The 18,976-nt window shown below is 32.1% G+C and overlaps 1 protein-coding gene across 1 annotated transcript in view; it reads left to right on the top strand.

Annotated features, from left to right (window-relative positions):
* The window catches only part of LOC129220010 (protein nervous wreck-like), a 78,363-nt gene that overhangs the window by 6,883 nt on the left and 52,504 nt on the right, over nt 1-18,976 (top strand). Inside the window, exons 2-3 of the mRNA XM_054854338.1 lie at nt 14,583-14,680; nt 16,835-16,880. Coding sequence (XP_054710313.1) covers nt 14,583-14,680; nt 16,835-16,880 — 144 coding nt within the window. The remainder of the gene's footprint in view (nt 1-14,582; nt 14,681-16,834; nt 16,881-18,976) is intronic.

The raw sequence follows: 18,976 nt of genomic DNA, 5'->3' as shown, positions 1-18,976 counted from the left end.
TGTTCTGGAGATAAAATTTTGCATTTTTCCAGAAAATAATTACGAATTACCCGGAAGAAAAAAGCACATTTTCCGTTGTTATCAATAGTTTGCATTGCAATAAACATCCGATGCCATTTTCGGAAACTTAGGTACGTAAAAAGTCTTGTGCACTGCCATCTTGGGAATGACCAAATATGGTGCCTACGACAAAAGTTAAGAAATAATTTTTTGAATTTGTAGCATGAAAACAATTTAAAAATAATAAATCTTCGTGAAACTACAATTCAGTTGAAACGTTTTTAGCACATTTGCGTCCAAGGTAATGAAAATAAGATTAAGTTTTAAGAACAAAATTTATTTCTCAAGAAAATTAGATATTTAAAATAAAAAAAAAAAAAAAAAAGTTGCAGCACATTTTGCGTTGTTTTTATTAGTTTGCAGTTAAAGAAAACATCCGAGTCTGCTTTGTTTTTGGAAACTTAGGCATTTAATGATCGTGTCTACTTCCATTTTATGAATGACCAAAAATAGCGACTACGTTTCATTCGTAGCTGAAAAGACTTTTCGATTAACGATTTTCCATATTGACCCTATCATCTGCAGGCTTGTGCTTTGGATGCAGGAAAATGTTCTTCTCCCGTTAAATTTGTGCATAATTCCTGTTCACCCTAGGAATTTTTTTCTTTGGAACTATTGATGGGCAAAAATGGCGTCCGTGGAATTTTTTTTTTTTTTTTTTTTTTTTGGGGGGGGGGGGGGTCGCCTTTTTTATTTTATTGCCAGCGTCATTTTGCATCAAAACTTTTACATTTTTTTTTCAGGAAACATTGATAAAAACGAAGATTAGAACTCAAGGTACAAAAGTCAATTGGAAAAAAAAAAAATTTTTTGTGGCAAAATTTGAAATTTCCCTGACAATTAAAGGTTTTCCCGGAGAGTATGAACCCTGTTTAATAACCGTATTTTCCTGCGTATCATCCGCGAGCGGTCTATAATCTGCAGGTTCTAAAATGAGCCTGAAGAAAAAAAAAGCTTCGTATAATCGTAGGCGGTGTATAATACGATGTTAAAGAATCAAGTTTCAATTTAATATACCATTTGAGCAACTAAACTAAAAACGTGAAAAGGTAATTACTTTGAAAGCATAATCAAAATTAATCTGAAATATAATCTAAAAATATGATTTCTTCTTGAAATCATGATTATAGTACGCTAATTACTTGAAAAACAAAGAGTCAAGACAAAGGAGCAAACGCTCTAATTTTGTGCAAATGGCTTCCTAATTAACTGTATTCTGCTTATTTTACATGGCCTGAATCGCGTGAGAGGAATATTCAAGCAACGTAAAATAAACAACATACAGGCAGGCAGTGAGAAAGAACATGCAAGCTTTGTAGAATAAACAACATTCAGTCGGAGTCAATATCTTATCGGTGAATCCATATTGTACCGATGCATCTGTGAAGTGGTGTGGAATTCTTTTCTTGGGATTTAAAATAAAAATAACCCCCAAAAAAAGTTGGCGACTGTAGAAATTTTTTGGGGTCCCCAATTTTGAAAACTGAGTCGCCACGTGGCAAGTGGCGACCGTAAATCTTGACCTTTATTTTATATTATTTAGTACTTAGAACAAAAAGCAAGTTTTGAAGCTTTTCCAGAGCCTAATCAATTTTTGAGTTATGAATGATATCTAAATGACGAAAATTTATGCACTGCACTTTTCTGAAGCTGGTTTTAGTAAGGTTGATGACTTTTAAAGACGGTTGCATTGCATTTTTCAAATTCATTTTCCTGGCTTTTCCACCACTCAGTCACTGTTGCAGAAGATATAATGTTTTTGGCAAAATTTTTTTCTTGAAATAGAATTTGCTACACAATTATTTGTTCTAAAGAGTTTGTATTTAATATTTTTTAAACTTCAATGCTGGATGCAACATGTATGCCAGTAAATAAGCTGTAATTTAAGCCATGTTAAACCAATTTTTGTATTTTTGATTTGGTTCTTTGTTTCGGCGATAGTTGATATCTTTTCCAAGTCTTTCCAAAATAAGAACAGAGTCAAATATAGAGCAGCACTTTTTTTTAAAACTTTGTCAGTACAACAGCAATAAATTTTTTGACTGTTCAATCATGTACTGTTGTACATTTTGCTTTACTTCAATATTTGCGACATTGTGTATATAAAAATCAGCATTATGTAAGACCAGAAAGAAAAAATATGAAAATTGTTCTTTTGAAAAGATTATGCTTAAAAATATAACTTTTACCTTTATTCGATAATTATTCATATTACGTTGGTTTTATAAAGCTTCTTTCTTGGATCTTCATTACATTTTATCTTAATCGGCATCACAACCACCTCTTGAAGTATTTTGTATCATAAAGGGTCTATATATATATACATGCATACTAATAATCAAGTCAAGCATTTCAATCAATATTTCCCCGCAGAAAGCTATTTTAATTATTTAATTTAGTTACAAGATTTTGTTCTTATCTCAGGGGTCTGTCCAGGATTTTTCACAGGGTCCGTTTTTTTGTGAAAAATCAAATAATTTTGTGAAAAATGATTTTTTTTTTTTTGTGAAAAATCAAATAATTTTGCAAAAAAAAAAAAAAAAAAAAAATTTTTTTGTAAAAACGAAAGTTTAGACTCTTGAGATGGTGGAAACTGCATCATTGACACTTAAATTGGGTGATTTCTCTCTTTTCTGTTGAGAATATCATTCTTGAGTGTTTTTCTAGTATTTGGGGAGAGGGGGGGGGCATCGCTCCTTGGGAGATGGGCACCCCTCAAGTATCAATATTTATCTACCATTCTGCATCATGTTAAATTATACTAGAAATGTTATTTGTCTAGTATTTAAAATAACTAAAAAAAAAATTCAGGCAGGGGTTCAGAATTTAACTTTTTAGCCCAAGACACTGTTTAAGAGCACAGTTTCGTTCAAACCTTATGAACTCCGTGATTTTTACAAAAATAAAAAAACATTTTATTTGTTTACCTCTTAACTAAGCGTACTAAACATCGAAAATTCGAAAAATCAGATTTCCACAGCGGATGCAAAGAGATTGCAATCCTCAAAGTGAAGGCATCAAAAGTATAAAAACAGCTTGTAAAATAAATATTTTTGTTAAAATTACTTTTGAATTGCATTTTAGGGTCCTATGATAAACATATCATTAATATCTGGACACAGTTGAAGCAAAAATAAATAAATAAATAAAATAAACCATCGATTCAGCATTTTAATTATTGACTCATAAAAGAAAATGGTATTCCACTTTTAAAACTTGAGATAAGCTTTGTTACAAAAATAAAGAGACTTTTCATTTATTTGCATCCTAATAAAGCGAAGTTAGCTTGAAAAAAAGAATAAAATATGATTCTCATATTGGATGTAAAAAGATTGCGTTTTTCAAAATGTAGGCATCTATAGGAAAAAAAAACGGTAAATAAAAGTGCATTTAAAGTTTATTATCCTTTTTAGCATCGAAAAACCAAACCCATATAACTTTCTCCCAAAATAACAGTTTAACATCGCACCACCAGACACTAAGTGGCGATAAACAGTTAAACATTACACCGCCAGATGCTAAGTGGCGATAAGTTTGAATTTTGTAACCCTATCTGAAGCGATCACATCCGCCCCACCCATACTATCCTTTGCAGTTCTAAATTCATTTTGTTGTACAGTCGAGTCCCGACTTCGCAAGGGATGCGTTCCAAAACTCCTTGCATAAGTCGAAATTTCGCGTTGTAGAGAAATGTACGTATACAATTTTTTAGAAACATACCAAATTCTTTTAGACACTGTTAAACACCCCTTAAATTGCTTTAAAGTATTCCTCAACTATATATTACAGTTTCTCACATAAAGAACTGAACTTTTACTGTTTTTTTTTTTTTAAAAAGTTGTCTTTTTCACGTAAAATACTTTAAGTTGCACAAAATGAATGATCAATGGGAAAGACATAAAATAAAACAACATGACATGCACAGTATGTAGTAATAATAAAAAGCTGCACTATAATAGTATTATACAGTAGATACAGTACGAGTAATAATGTTCATGAGTTGAAAAATAAAGATGGTGATGATTTCTGATCCTTTCTTTTCAATACGGTTGCTTCGTCTTGTCTTTTATAACGATTCCATTTATGACAACAGCCTCTCTTCCTAAACTCTTTAATCCACAGTACAAGAGCAACTTCCATTTTCATAATACATATTTACTTTGCTTAGATACTCTGCAATTCAATGTTGAAACTAAGTTCTGAAGTCTAAGTTCTAAGTTCTGTTGTTTTGACTTTTCGTATGAAAAATTCGCTCATACTTATTTTCGTGCTGCCGTCGACATTTAGTAGTGTTCAAGCATATCGAGAATCTTAACCTTTTTTTTTTGGCAGGAACTTTCCTTTTCTTCCCATCTTCAAATTTAAGATGAAACAGCGCATGAAGGCGTCATTCTATTTCATCACCTTTCATAATTAGAATGAAAATATAAATAAATAAATGAAAGATGCTGAGTGGTTATTTTAATTCACTAACGCGCTACGTATACTCGTTTGGTATGAGAACTTTCGCTGTTGTCAGTGATGCTAAAGGGATGTAATAACATTCACGAAATCAATATTTGTAGCCAATAACAAAGCCAATACTTCCTTCCAGAAAAAAACAAGAAGTTCTGTCTAGAACTAGACGAGCCTACTTTCCCGTATACCCATACTACTTTCTAGTACCTGATCAATATTCTCAAAAATAGCTAAAATCGCAAATTTTTTCAAACATATTTTTAAAATACTTTAAGCTGATTTCTAGGAATAAAATATTCCTCACTCATCTAAAAAAATTAGATGCGTAAAAAAAAGAAAAAAAAACGAACAAATAAAATAGCAGCAACTTTTAAACAAAGCAGCTAATACACTTTTTTCCATTAAAAAAAATCTTTAACAACTTTAAAAATGAAAAAATAGTAATTAAAATTAATAAGCTCATTAAAATAAATACATCATATCAAAAAAAAAAAATCGTCTTTTTCCCCTGTTGCCAAAAACTTTTTTTAAATAAATTAATGCACTTAAAACCAAAACAAAAAAAAAACAATAAAATGTCAACTTAAAGAAATAATTTTCATTGTCAAAAAAAAAAAAAATGTCTGCAACTATCTATCGTCATGCAGAAACAAATGACTTTGAGTTTATTCGCTAAAAACTGCGTACCTAAATTGAAACTTTAGTGTAAAAATAAGAACAAGTCATATCAACAATAATTATTTCACAGTTAAAACCATAGCTGCGGAGTCGGAGTCGAAGTCAATCTCATTTTGAGATAAAGGAGTCGGAGTCGAAAATTTAAGAATCGGAGTCGGTGATTTGTCTTCCGTGTGTAAATGTTTGCCAAAGCTACAAAGTCAGAGTCGGAGTCCGATTGATTGTCGGGAACAGGAGTCGGAGTCAAGTGCCCCTAAATTCTCGGAGTCGACCTCTGGAGTTTGGCGTCAAGAGTTATTTCCAACAAAATTTGTTTGAAGTAAATCCGCCTTCAAGTACAGAATCTACATTGACTTTCAGTTCCCCTTAAGCGCTATTGTTAAGAGATTTGAACTGTTCAAAATTGAACGGAAAATTGTTCAAATCAAAAAGATATTTTACATACAAGTTTTTCATCAAAAGCTTTTTCCTACAAAGTTTGTTTGAAGCTAATTCGCCTCACAGTTCGGAATTGCCTTGAATTTCCCCGTAGACGCTAATGTTAAGTTTTTTTTTGAACTGTTCAAAATTGAACAAAAAATAGTTCAAATCAAAAAGTAAAATATGGGAATGAGATATCCTCGCCGAGATCTTTCGAACAAAAAAAAGTTTTTCCGAATCGGACTATTCATTCAAAAGTTGTTAGGAGGGGACAGACAGACCGACAGACATTTTTCCCCATCTCAATACCCTACTTTCCAATTTTTAATTTTTCAATATTTATTTAATTATTTTAATTATTTTGATATTTTTTTGTCTTTCACGATATTTTTAAGATGCATTGAGCCTTCTTTCATGCTTTTTTCTTCTTTTTCTGACTTTTACTGGGAAAGTAGGCTAAAAATCGTATTGTCAATGAGGAATTCGCGTTAGCTCTAAAATTCTTTACTCATGAAAAACTCGCGTTGTAGCCCTTTCCTGTAAGTGGGATCGCATTAGTGAGAATCGACTATTTTTGATGATTAAATCATGAGTGGGGAGAAAAGTGCTTACTATGCCTATTCAGAGAATGTTGACGCTTTTCCAAAGAAGCTTACAACAACACCGCTGCATGAAACAAACAAGCAAAATTATAAACCAAACTGACTTTCAGCTGTTAATTTCTTTCAAAAACCAACAACAGGCATTATATTTATTTGGCGGTAGTAATTATTTATGGCTTGCAGGAGCATCAAAAGAGTGGATTTTTTTTTTTACTTTTGCAAAATTAGCTGATTTTGTAAAAGTTGATTCCTTTAATTTAACTTTAAATATGCTGTATTATTTTAATTTGAGATTTGCTCTTTCAATAAACAATTTGTGAAAGATCCGTTTTTGTTTATCCGAATTTTGTGAAGGGTCCGTTTTGGTTGATCGGGATATTGTGAAAGGTTCGTTTTCGTTGATCGGATTTTTGTGAAGGGTCCGTTAACGGACCCAAATTTGCTCTGGCCAGACCCCTGTATCTCTTTAATTAATCAAGAAATTAGGTATAATGTGACTATTGAATAACTGTTACATGGAACCTTAATTACCTTCCGAAAACTAATTGTTTTTCTTGCAAATAGTATTTAAACCAAAAAAAAAAAAAAAACACGATTTAAACCAAAAAAACCTGGTTTAAACCAAAAAACCCAGTTTTTTTGGGTTTTTTTTTGAAAAAAATTTTTTTTACCAACCCTGATAAAAAATAAGCAAAAAGTTATGAACTATATTTTTATGATATATTAATGCATCATTAATGCATCAAAGTTCTATAATATTCCTTTTTTATTTCATATTCATAAAATTATTAGTAAAGTAACAATTGTAATTCATATTAAAAAAGCCTAATTGGACATTAAATGTTGGTCAGAAAAAAAGAAAATGTCTTATACAACTGTGCAGGACTAATGCATATTTTTTATTTCTGGATCATATTATAACTAAAAGTAGCTAACAGAAGGAAAGTGAGTAGGTAAAGCAGCCTTAATTAACTCCATTAAAATTGATTAAAATGTAGAATGAAATATTATATAAATAATGGAAGGAATCTTAATTTTAAGTCTACATTTTGTAAAAATGATGTAAGAAAATAAAGAATGATTTGAGGACGCATTTACTATTTTTAAGACTTTAGTTAGTGCTTATTGAAAATATCGGATATATGTCAAAATATCATATACAGTGGCTCCCAAAAGTGTTCGTACACCTATGACTTTTCAATGAAATAGGCCCCTATGCATTGGTTAGAATTAATATTTCGGAATTGGTATTTAATTATAAGATTTATGATCTATTTTTAACAAAACTACACGAAAATTTTTATTAAAACATTAAAATTTAATTTTTTAAAAATCAAAAACAAAAAAGTGCCGGAAATTTTATTTTACAAAAGTCTTTGTACACTTTGAAAAAGTGTCAAAAAATAAGTAAATAATCTTACTTTTTACAAAATTATTATTTAGTAGAATATCATACAGTATCAACAACAGCTTTTAAACGTCTGGGAATAGATTTCATTGTTTTTTCTTTCACTTTATTTATGCACTTTCTGAGTAAGTATTCAGTTGCACTTCCAATCTTACTGTTTCTAGTTCGCTTTTCGTTTCAATGGTGTATTTTCATAATCTAGCCACCAGATATCTTCAAATATGTTCCATTAAGTTTAAATCTGGTGATTGAGGAGATATTTCTCAGTTTAAGGACAATTTTTGCGGCACCAAATGCAAACGTGTACTTCTTATCATTATCTTGATAAAAAAAACTAGTATGTTGTGGCTGTGGCCATCACGAAACTTTCTTCTATATTTTTCTTTTCTTTTTTTTTTTTCTGATCCCTCCCCATGCTTGACGAGGAAGCAATATTCCCAACAAAAACAAAATTACATGCAAAAACATGACGACCATCCCAATGTCTGAATTATTGCAAAAGCAAAGCAAAGAGCTAAAATTGTAAATTATTTTAAAAGCCTTGCTTGAATTAATTACAAATATGTTATTTGTTAACAAACATAAGATGGCAACAGTTAAAAATTTTAAACCATTGAGATAATATTTCCGATCACTTAGATACAATTAAAATCACGAGAAATACGCAGACGATAATCTATTACGATTTATCTTTCTTATTGTTGTATTAGTAAAGCTATTTTTATTCGCTAAAAATAATGATAATAAAAATAAATTGGCACCTCTTGGCGCGATTGGCACCAAAATTGAACCAAAGCCTGTTTATGTTTACATATGGATTCACATATATTCCAAATTTCAACCAGAACGTAGCATTACTTCTTGAGATAGGGCACTCACAATGGAAAAAAAGAACAGGCGATTGCGCTACCCCTTTTTAGCTGAAAATAAAATCAGCTCTTATACGCACTAAGGGCTACTTGCTGAAAATTTTTTCTTTCATTCGGTTCATTATTTCTTGAGATACAGCAGTCACAACTGACGACAAAAAACGTTCTATAGCTCAACCCCCGTTTGAGTTATTGACACCAAAATTGAATCAGCACCTGTTCCTGTTATTGACAACATATGGACCAAATTTTGTTTGATTCCGCCAGTTACTTCCTGAGGAATAGCAAGCACGCGTAACTCAAAAAACGTCCCATTGCTCCACCCCCCTTAGAGGAATTCGCGCCAAAAACCAATGGGCACAAGTTCACATAGGGGCACATATGTTTACTAAATTTCATTCGATTTCATGCGGTAGTTTTTGCTGTAGAGCGGCCACAAAAAACTGGACACACACACACACAGACAGACAGACATTTTCCAAAAATAGTCGAAATGGACTCAGCACACCTCAAAACGTTCGAATTCGTCAAAATTCAAAATTCGAAAATTTGCACGAATCCAATACTTTCTTCTATATATTAGATATAGAATAAAGTAAAAAAGCGAAGTTGTTTCCGATTGCCAAATTTTGGGCCAATAGTTTAAAATTGTTTTTTGAAATATTTAAGTGAACAGCATGATGCATTATTTCATCAAAAAATTCCATATTTCCAAGTCCCGGTGCTGTTATACACCCTCACACAAAAACACCTTCACCGTCCTGATTAACTGATCCAGCTAAGTTCTTAAGATTAAATTCCTCATTTTTTCTTCTAGTGACAATTTAACCCAAAATATTGAATTTATTTTCATCTATAAATAAGACGTTGTTCCAAAACGTTTTGAGCTTATTTATCATTGATTTTATGGTGCTTTTTTTTCCGCACGAACCAGAAAATTTCTGCGGGAAGAGGTCCCCTTTAATCCAGATAATCAGAAAACTTGGCGAACAATTTTAGGTGAAAATTAAACGTAAAATGTTTCACTCAATTCTGCAGAAACTTTTTCGACGCTCAAATGTGTATTTTTCGTAATTTTTTTAACTGTAAACCCTGATTTCGCTTTATTAACTTTGCCAGTTGACCTTTTCTTACATTGTTTGAGATCTGATTCTTGTTTATAAACCATTTAATCAAGCACTTCACTATAGAATGGTATAAATTAACTAATTTAGAGACATTTCAAACCAATTTATCGCTAAAGTGAGGGAACAAAATCAAATTTCGAATCGTGTTTGTTGTTTTCTACACATACCTGCCATTTAAAAATAATAAGCAGAATATTAGGGAATAAATAAACAAAAAATTAAAGGCAAATGACTTTACAGTGTCATTACAATGCAAAAATAATAAAAAAACCACATATGATAATTTTAATCATGAATTAATTCAAAAATATTTCAGTGTACAATGACTTTTATAGCGTATTTTTTCTGTCTCATGGTTTTTTGACAAATTTCAAAAATAAAATCTGGCAATATTTTGAAAAAAAAAAAAACCACTGGGTTTTATTTAGAATGGCATAGGAATGGTGTGAAAAAAAATTGGATTTCATATTCAAATTCAGTTTTGCGTTATTTTGGTTTTACTACAAAATTTCAAGGTGTACGAACACTTTTGGAAGCCACTGTATATCAAAATTTCGGATTATTTTGAAAATACCATGATATTTTCAAACCCTGATTGAAACCTGTTTTTTGTTTATTTATTTATTAAAAACAAAAATTGTTCATGTACGTGTGAGTGATCGGCAATTCCATTGTGACGGGTGTGACATTCAGACACTTTTTTCATGATTGAACCAAAATTTTGAGCACTAAATCAGTTAACAAATACTAACAAAGTATTTTAATCATGTTTAACTATGCATTTGCTTGAATAATTGATTTGAAGCAAACTGTAGGACTTCAATTTTTTAACTTTTTTAAAGAAATTTTTTAAAACCTTTTGACGTTTGCGAGACATGAGTTTTCAACTGCACTCATATTTCTAGAAATTCCTGTGAATATTTTAATGTTTCATGACTATATAGCATTTTTCTCCTGTTAAAAGACACTCAAATGAAACTTAAATCGTGATGTTTTTGATGAATTTATTATTTTTTTACCTAACAGAATTTTTTTTTTGTGTTGTGAGAGGTGTGACAGAATTTGTGACGGGTGTGACACTGTTCAAATCTGCTACTTGGTTGAACAATTTCTAAAAGAATAGTGATCAGTGCAGGTGACAAATTTGACGGTGTAGTGAATATAAATTGTATTTCATAAGAAAAAAAGCTAGTACTGGATGTACATCAGTTTAGTACTTCTTTAAAATGGCCACTAACAAAATTAGTTCAAATATAGCTTTTCTTGGTAATTACAAACAATTTCTTTCTTAAAATATCATCTTTTACAGGGGAAAATCAACAGGGTCATCCCTTAATTTGCATATCTTTACTTATTTTTTCTTTTTTTCTTTTTAAAAGTATAATATGTAAAACAGTAACAATACTAATAATGTAGTGCTTTGTAGTATTACATTGTCTTGGGTGGTTAGGAAAAGAAAAATAAAAGCTACATCAGGTGTTAATATAATCTGACTGGGAGCAAGATGTAGCATTTGAATTGCAGTGATAGCTATATTTTAATTTACCTACAATGTAAACTTTGCAGTCTGTTCGTCTTTAAGATTATCAAAGTTGCTTTCCCAACAGCATACCCAAAGCATTGTCACTTCTCTGAACTTCATTTCTTCATTAATTCAAACTTGCAGCTGATATTCCCTCAGACTACAGTGTTTGCTTTAATATACAGATCAATTCTTGTCATCTAATTAAATAAATGGAAAGACTTAGCTCAATTTGACAATGTTGACTGCATGTAGCCCCCCACAAATACATTTACTGTCACGTTCTGTACAAAATAGTAAAAAAAATTCCAATCTCATGTCAGTTGAAAATCTCTGTCCTGGAAAAAAAACAGTAGTTGGATTGAGCTCTACAGCATGGTTCGTACGCTCCTTCAAAACTCCTCCTATATTCCTTCATTTAGGAAATTTTTTTGAAGGGCCCTTCAAACTCCTTCATTTTGGTTTTAACTTCTTCAAAACTCCTTTTTTAGATTTAGACTCCATAATCGTCTTCTATGACAGTGATTTGAAATACTTCAATCAACAGCTTGACTTCATCACTAGGGCGAAGATATAAGAGTGATTTTAATGTAATAATTTGATATATTTCCCCATAAATATATGATTTACAAATAGGTTATAGTAGTCATAAAAGTTGAACGTGAAAATATTATTAGATGACAGACATTTCATAAGTGTAGTAAATCATGCTTAAATGGTGCTTGGCTATTTTTTCAAGTTTATTGCTTTTTTCTCCATCACACTCTCAGCAGCAAAAGTTTTGTCTAATTAATATTTAAATATTTAAAAATACATAAGTCGATGTGCTATATTAAGTTATTGTTTTAAAGAAACAATTATTGGGTAAATTGCAGTTTTGGCATTGTAAAAAGAGTCGTCCACAAGTGATGTCATGCCTTAAAGAGGATACGAGCTCATGAAATTGTGACAAGGGGAAGAGAGAGGGTGCCAAAAAGTGACATCACACAGTTATTGTAACAATATGTTTATGAAAAATATAACATGTGACAAGGGAAGGAGTAAGGAGGAAAATGTGACGAAGGGGGTCAAATCTGTTGAAAACGAAGTGTGAGAACATTTAAAGATAGCTCAAAAGTATTCCTTCAAAATCTCATTTTACTCCTTCAAAACTCCTTCATTTTATTTCTAAAATTGAGTACAAAGTTTGTACAACAATCAGAACATTTTTTAGCTTTTCATAGTTAAAACAATTCCGTTTTCAGATCAGTAATGCTAGCATTTTAAAATGTCTCATGGAGCATATTTGTCATGATCCAGTAACTTACTTCCATAAAGGAGCAGATTTTTTTTATCTTTTAACCATGCACAATTTGTGAATGTGATAATTGGTGAATGAGACTTTATATTGCATTCTGTGAACCTGTGCCATAATTCTCAAGTTCGCCAGGGGCGCCAGACCCCGTAGTTACGCTACTGTGTGGGGGGAAGGGTATGAAGAAGTTTCTTTAAGTTTATGTATGTGTTATAGAATTGTGATGTCATTTTTACAACGTTAGTAATGTAACAAATAATTTCTAGAGAGAATCACTTAAGTAATGAGATCTATTTGAAAAACGTAAAAAAAAAACAAAGTAAAAGTTTTGGTTAAATAGTTGCATCTGCCGGGCCCAATACAGGCTGATTTTGCTACCATTTTTCGGTACCTTCACAAAAATCTTGTTTTGAAATCGGTACTTTCACAAAAATCAAGTAATAAAATCAGTAGCTTCACAAAAACATCGAAAATTTCACAAAAATTCGCATTTTAAAATATAAAATTTGTTTCTCTGTTTAAAACAAAATATACTCACAAAATAAAATTATAAGCAGGTTTATATGAACAATCGCTAAAATAGAAACCTTTTTGTAGTATTTTAACTAATTTTTAGCTGTTTCTCACCAAAGTGTATTTATGCAATATTATCACAATCTTTAAACATCTGTTTTGAGGAACCGTTTTTCTCATAATTTCCTATATTATACACAGTACATAGACCATTAAGCTGAAATTACAATTGTATTTTTCGTACTTCTTAGGTTTTTAGCTACCCCCCCCCCCAAAAAAAAAGAAACCTGTTAAAAATAATACTAGATGACATTTACACTTTTCGAACTAAAATTTCACTTGTTCCACTACTTCTTTTATAAAAATTAGGATATCTCTAAAATTGCACGAAAACAATGCTGATAAAAAAAACTTTCACAAAAATAGAATGATGCAATACTTTCACAAAAATAGGTAGCGAGAAAAAAATCCTGGATTGGCCCCTGATCTGTATCTGTGAATGCTATTTCTAGGTAACTGACAAATGTCACACTATGTTTTTGTTGTATCTTAACTGACAATTTTATCTCTTAACAATGGTCTTTGAACAGGGTTTGAAATAAGCTTCATTAGCTGCATTTTGGGACCAAAAATTTTGATTTGACTCCTAGATTTGCAGATCTGAGCACCAAGCTTGACTCCTTAAGTTTTGGGCTGTATCTAAGTTTTTCTTCCTCCTTTTATTGTGATTGCAATGATTGAAATGAAGAATAAATTTAAACAAATTTTGAAATGCTACTGATTTTGCCTTTGCAAAAAATCCTTCTCTTCTGCATATTTTGCAACACTTTTTTAAACAATTTTTTTAAAGTGGGCTACTGGAAATATGTAGCATTTCAATTTCATCACGATTTTTTAAAGAATTCTGATATGTATATTTAATTCATTAAAAGCATTATTATGTTTATGGCATCAGAATCTTTAAATTTGACAGCTAAAAATTTATCTTAAGTACCATCATAATGCCTAAATTGAAATTTATATTTCTAACACTCTCTTTGAAGTTTAGTTTTTATACTTAAATAGGTATTGTATATACTCCCTTATAAGTCGATCTTGCGTATAAGTCGACACCCCCCTACTTTCAGGACGAAAATCGAGAGAAAATCAAAAACCTGCTTTTTGTCGAACCCCTACTTTTTGGAAAAAACCGGTAATGTTTTACCGTTAATTTTGAATGTAAACGTTAATGAAAAAGAGGAAATTGAATTGTAATGAAAATTTTTATGTTAAAAAACGTCGAATTATTATTCTTTTGCACAAAAAGGGTTCACTTCTGCAATCATGATTTTTGTAAAGTGTTTGATTTCACTATTACAATTTTTGTTACATGTTGCTTTTATTTTGAATAATTGTCAATAAAATTCTATGCTGTAGCCGCATTATATTATTTTTAATAAGATGAGCATTTGTTCGCGACTATTGGGAAAATTCGTGAATATGGTGATTCCCGCACTTTTTGCGTAGTCGGCTGTAGTTCAGCCCCCTGTATGTCAACCCCCTAGCTTTTAGTTTCATTTTTTATACTAAATTTCTTGACTTATATACGAGTATTGATGGTATATGACAATAAATGTATTTTTTTCTCTTAGGGGAAAGTTACTACAGTTTTAAAGAATGTCCACAGTGAACAGTTGATGAAATTGCAATTGAAACACCAACAAGATTCAGATTTCTTGGATGATATAAGGTAACATAGATTTTGTAGTGTTGAATAATTGTTCTGTGTTATTTATTTATTTATCAACTAGAAAATCGCTCATCAAGATATGACGGATTAAAATTGCTTCTACATTTGAACAAAGCTAGAGACGTACCGAGTAGCACTTTGGCCGAGTAGCCGAGTACCGAGTACTCGGCCTTTCACTACTCGGCCGAGTACCGAGTTACCGAGTACTCGGCCTTTCACGACTCGGCTGAGTTACCAAGTACCAATTACGTTTTAACAAGAACCACCGACACACATGTGATGAATTTTGAACTTATTGGAATAGTAGTATAGACCTCCTTGTCCATATAATAGTTTTTAAAACTAAATTCCTGGTGAAATTTAATTACGCATTATATAAACAATTTTGTTTGTCAAAAATTTTACCAAAAAATGATTTTTAAAATTAAAAATAAATAAATAAAAGGTATAATTAATCAAGTTGGAATTAAAACAAATTACAGTAAAATCCCTCTAATGCGGACACTAACAGGACAATTTTTTTTGTCCGCAATAGAGAGGTGTCCGCAGGACAGGGGGTTAATAATGTTATTTGCATTGGAACTGGGGAATTAAAAATTGTCCGCATAAGAGGGGTATCCGTTAGGAGGGGTTTCACTGTATACCAATCAATTATAGTTCTAGTCCGCCAAACATAAATATTTTTTTAAAGCAGATAAAACAAATGTGCAAGAACACTGCAGACACATGTTTCCGCCCCCCCCCCCCCCTTACAAGGAATGTCTTTTTCAGTGCATAACATGTGAGCTAGAGAAGGTAAAGACATTCAACAAAAAAATCCAACTTTTGTCGGATGCCTTTAAATCCACGAGCTCCCATTTAGTGCATAGAAAAAGGCAGTATCTGCAGTGTTCCTACACTGTGCTTTTAACATTGTTTTATTTCCTTTAATTTTTTAAGCAAAGGTATTTTTATATTTTTTATAACTAATTTTTGTTTGTAGCAAATATCCATTTTTAATATAAAAATTCCATATTTTCTATACTTGCCTTTTTTTTGCATAATTTTTAATAAACGAGTTTAATAAACTTCGGGGACAGTAAATGAAAGATTTATACCACTGAAGCATTACAAACTTCATTATTCTCAAAATTTAAATTTGACTTATAAATTTTAATTGTAAATTATTGCAGAATATAATGCTTGCTTTTTTTTTAATATAAATTTTGGTATCTGTCTTGGACAATATTCAATTTTTTGCAACTACTCGGTATTGGCCGAGTATCTGATCAGAATTTGGCCGAGTACCGAGTGCTCGGCAAATTGGCCGAGTATGCCGAGTACCGAGTAATTACCGAGTACTCGGTACGTCTCTAAACAAAGCCATTGTGTGTTGGGTGATATTTTGATAGTTGAAATTTTAACCTCTATCTCCAGTGGATAAATTTTAAACTCCTGTAGATAATGTTCATTGTTGACCTTTTTTTTGTTTCTTCATTCCTCTGAAATGACACAAGTCTTACCAGTAAAACAATCAAGTTACCATATCCAGTTCAGCCTCGTCAAAATGAAGCATTTCTCTGCGTGTCAAACATTTCCAGAGAATATTATCCAATTATCATGCTGTGGAGTGAGTTTCAATGTTGATGAGGTCAGGACCATTACTTGATCATTCGATAATATATATATATATATATATATATATATATATATATATATATATATATATATATATATATATATATATATATATATATATATTCATATATATATATATATTTATATATTTATATATATATATATATATTTATATATATATATATATGAATATATATATATATATATATATATATTTATATATGAGGATTATCATGAAGCAAACGGTTTGTTTGCATTGAATGTGTTGATTTAAAGTTCTATATCTGAAGTACAACCTGGGGGCAAGGCTGAGAAACAAAGCAAACCTCCATATTTTCTAGGTTCTAATGTACTTTCTCAACAAACTTACAATTATTTAAGCTGTATATTAGCGCAATATTTGTAAAATATGTAGTTTCTTGGAGGCTCTTACTGTTTATTTATCTATTATATTTATTTATTATTACATCTGCTTAGTTTTTTGAACCATAGAAAGTGTTTTCAAATTACTAACAGAAGTAATGTATTTTTTTATAGAAATTTCACGAAAATGAGAGCTGTGATTGAAAAGGATTATGCACAAGTAAGCCTTTTGTGCTTAAATTTTTTTTGATAATTTTATTTCAATTTTGTTTTATAAAATTGACAATAATAATTGAGACATTCATTACATTACATTAAAGCAATTATCTCTCCTAAGTCATTAGTTGGGAAACTTGTTGAAGATTATTTCTTCATAAACTCTCAATTATTTCTGTATTAGTCGGACTAGGGTTCGCCAAAAGTCGAAAAACCGTGAGGGAAAATGGTAAAAGCAGTCCTGACAAAAATTGATCTTTGACAAAGTTGCAAAATTAGATGTGCTTTATTTATTGCTTTATCTATGTTGATTGGAATTAGTTTCACAAGTTTAGTAATTTAAACTCTAATCTAATAATTTTAGTGTTTTTAAACTTAAATTATTCAATGCATCACTGAGACAGTAATTTAAATGTTAAGTTTGCACTGTTTTTAGTAAAATGCTTTTTTTAATGCATTGAATGCAAAACATAAAAAAGCTGGCTGTGTGTAAATAGTAATAAAGTAACGAAACTGACTTAGGTTTAAACTTTCAAACAACAGTCCTAACTTAAAGCCTTCTTGCTGTTTATTTATTAATTATTACATCTGCTTATTTTTTTGAACTATAAAAAATGTTTGAAATACACCGCCAGCTCAGTCATTTCCAGCCGAGGACTGCAGTTTCGTGCTTATTAGCACTCATCAGCCCGGCATAGGAAAGTGACTGAGCTGGAGATGGAAAACCTCTTAAGGAAGCCAAGAGTGCGAAACAAACTGGTAGCCAATATAGAATTAGCAGCCCAGACGAGTGACCGAAGCAATGGTTCGGTTCAACTCGAAGATTGAACGCAAAGCAAGGTATATTCAGTAAATTACCGCCCATTAGCCAGGGCTAAAGCAGAAATACGTGAAATACACCGCCAGCTCAGTCATTTCCAGCCGAGGACTGCAGTTTCGTGCTTATTAGCACTCATCAGCCCGGCATAGGAAAGTGACTGAGCTGGAGATGGAAAACCTCTTAAGGAAGCAAAGAGTGCGAAACAAACTGGTAGCCAATATAGAATTAGCAGCCCAGACGAGTGACCGAAGCAATGGTTCGGTTCAACTCGAAGATTGAACGCAAAGCAAGGTATATTCAGTAAATTACCGCCCATTAGCCAGGGCTAAAGCAGAAATACGTGAAATACACCGCCAGCTCAGTCATTTCCAGCCGAGGACTGCAGTTTCGTGCTTATTAGCACTCATCAGCCCGGCATAGGAAAGTGACTGAGCTGGAGATGGAAAACCTCTTAAGGAAGCCAAGAGTGCGAAACAAACTGGTAGCCAATATAGAATTAGCAGCCCAGACGAGTGACCGAAGCAATGGTTCGGTTCAACTCGAAGACTGTACGCAAAGCAAGGCATATTCAGTAAATTACCGCCCATTAGCCAGGGCTAAAGCAGAAATACGTGAAATACACCGCCAGCTCAGTCATTTCCAGCCGAGGACTGCAGTTTCGTGCTTATTAGCACTCATCAGCCCGGCATAGGAAAGTGACTGAGCTGGAGATGGAAAACCTCTTAAGGAAGCCAAGAGTGCGAAACAAACTGGTAGCCAATATAGAATTAGCAGCCCAGACGAGTGACCGAAGCAATGGTTCGGTTCAACTCGAAGACTGAACGCAAAGCAAGGTATATTCAGTAAATTACCGCCCATTAGCCAGGGCTAAAGCAGAAATACGTGAAATACACCGGTCACTCGTCTGGGCTGCTAATTCTATATTGGCTACCAGTTTGTTTCGCACTCTTGGCTTCCTTAAGAGGTTTTCCATCTCCAGCTCAGTCACTTTCCTATGCCGGGCTGATGAGTGCTAATAAGCACGAAACTGCAGTCCTCGGCTGGAAATGACTGAGCTGGCGGTGTATTTCACGTATTTCTGCTTTAGCCCTGGCTAATGGGCGGTAATTTACTGAATATACCTTGCTTTGCGTTCAATCTTCGAGTTGAACCGAACCATTGCTTCGGTCACTCGTCTGGGCTGCTAATTCTATATTGGCTACCAGTTTGTTTCGCATTCTTGGCTTCCTTAAGAGGTTTTCCATCTCCAGCTCAGTCACTTTCCTATGCCGGGCTGATGA

Source organism: Uloborus diversus, chromosome 4 (assembly GCF_026930045.1).
Source record: "Uloborus diversus isolate 005 chromosome 4, Udiv.v.3.1, whole genome shotgun sequence".
NCBI classification, from domain to species: Eukaryota; Metazoa; Arthropoda; class Arachnida; order Araneae; family Uloboridae; genus Uloborus; species Uloborus diversus.
Note: the sequence above shows the minus strand (reverse complement) of the source record. Positions and strands in the feature narration are given on the sequence as shown.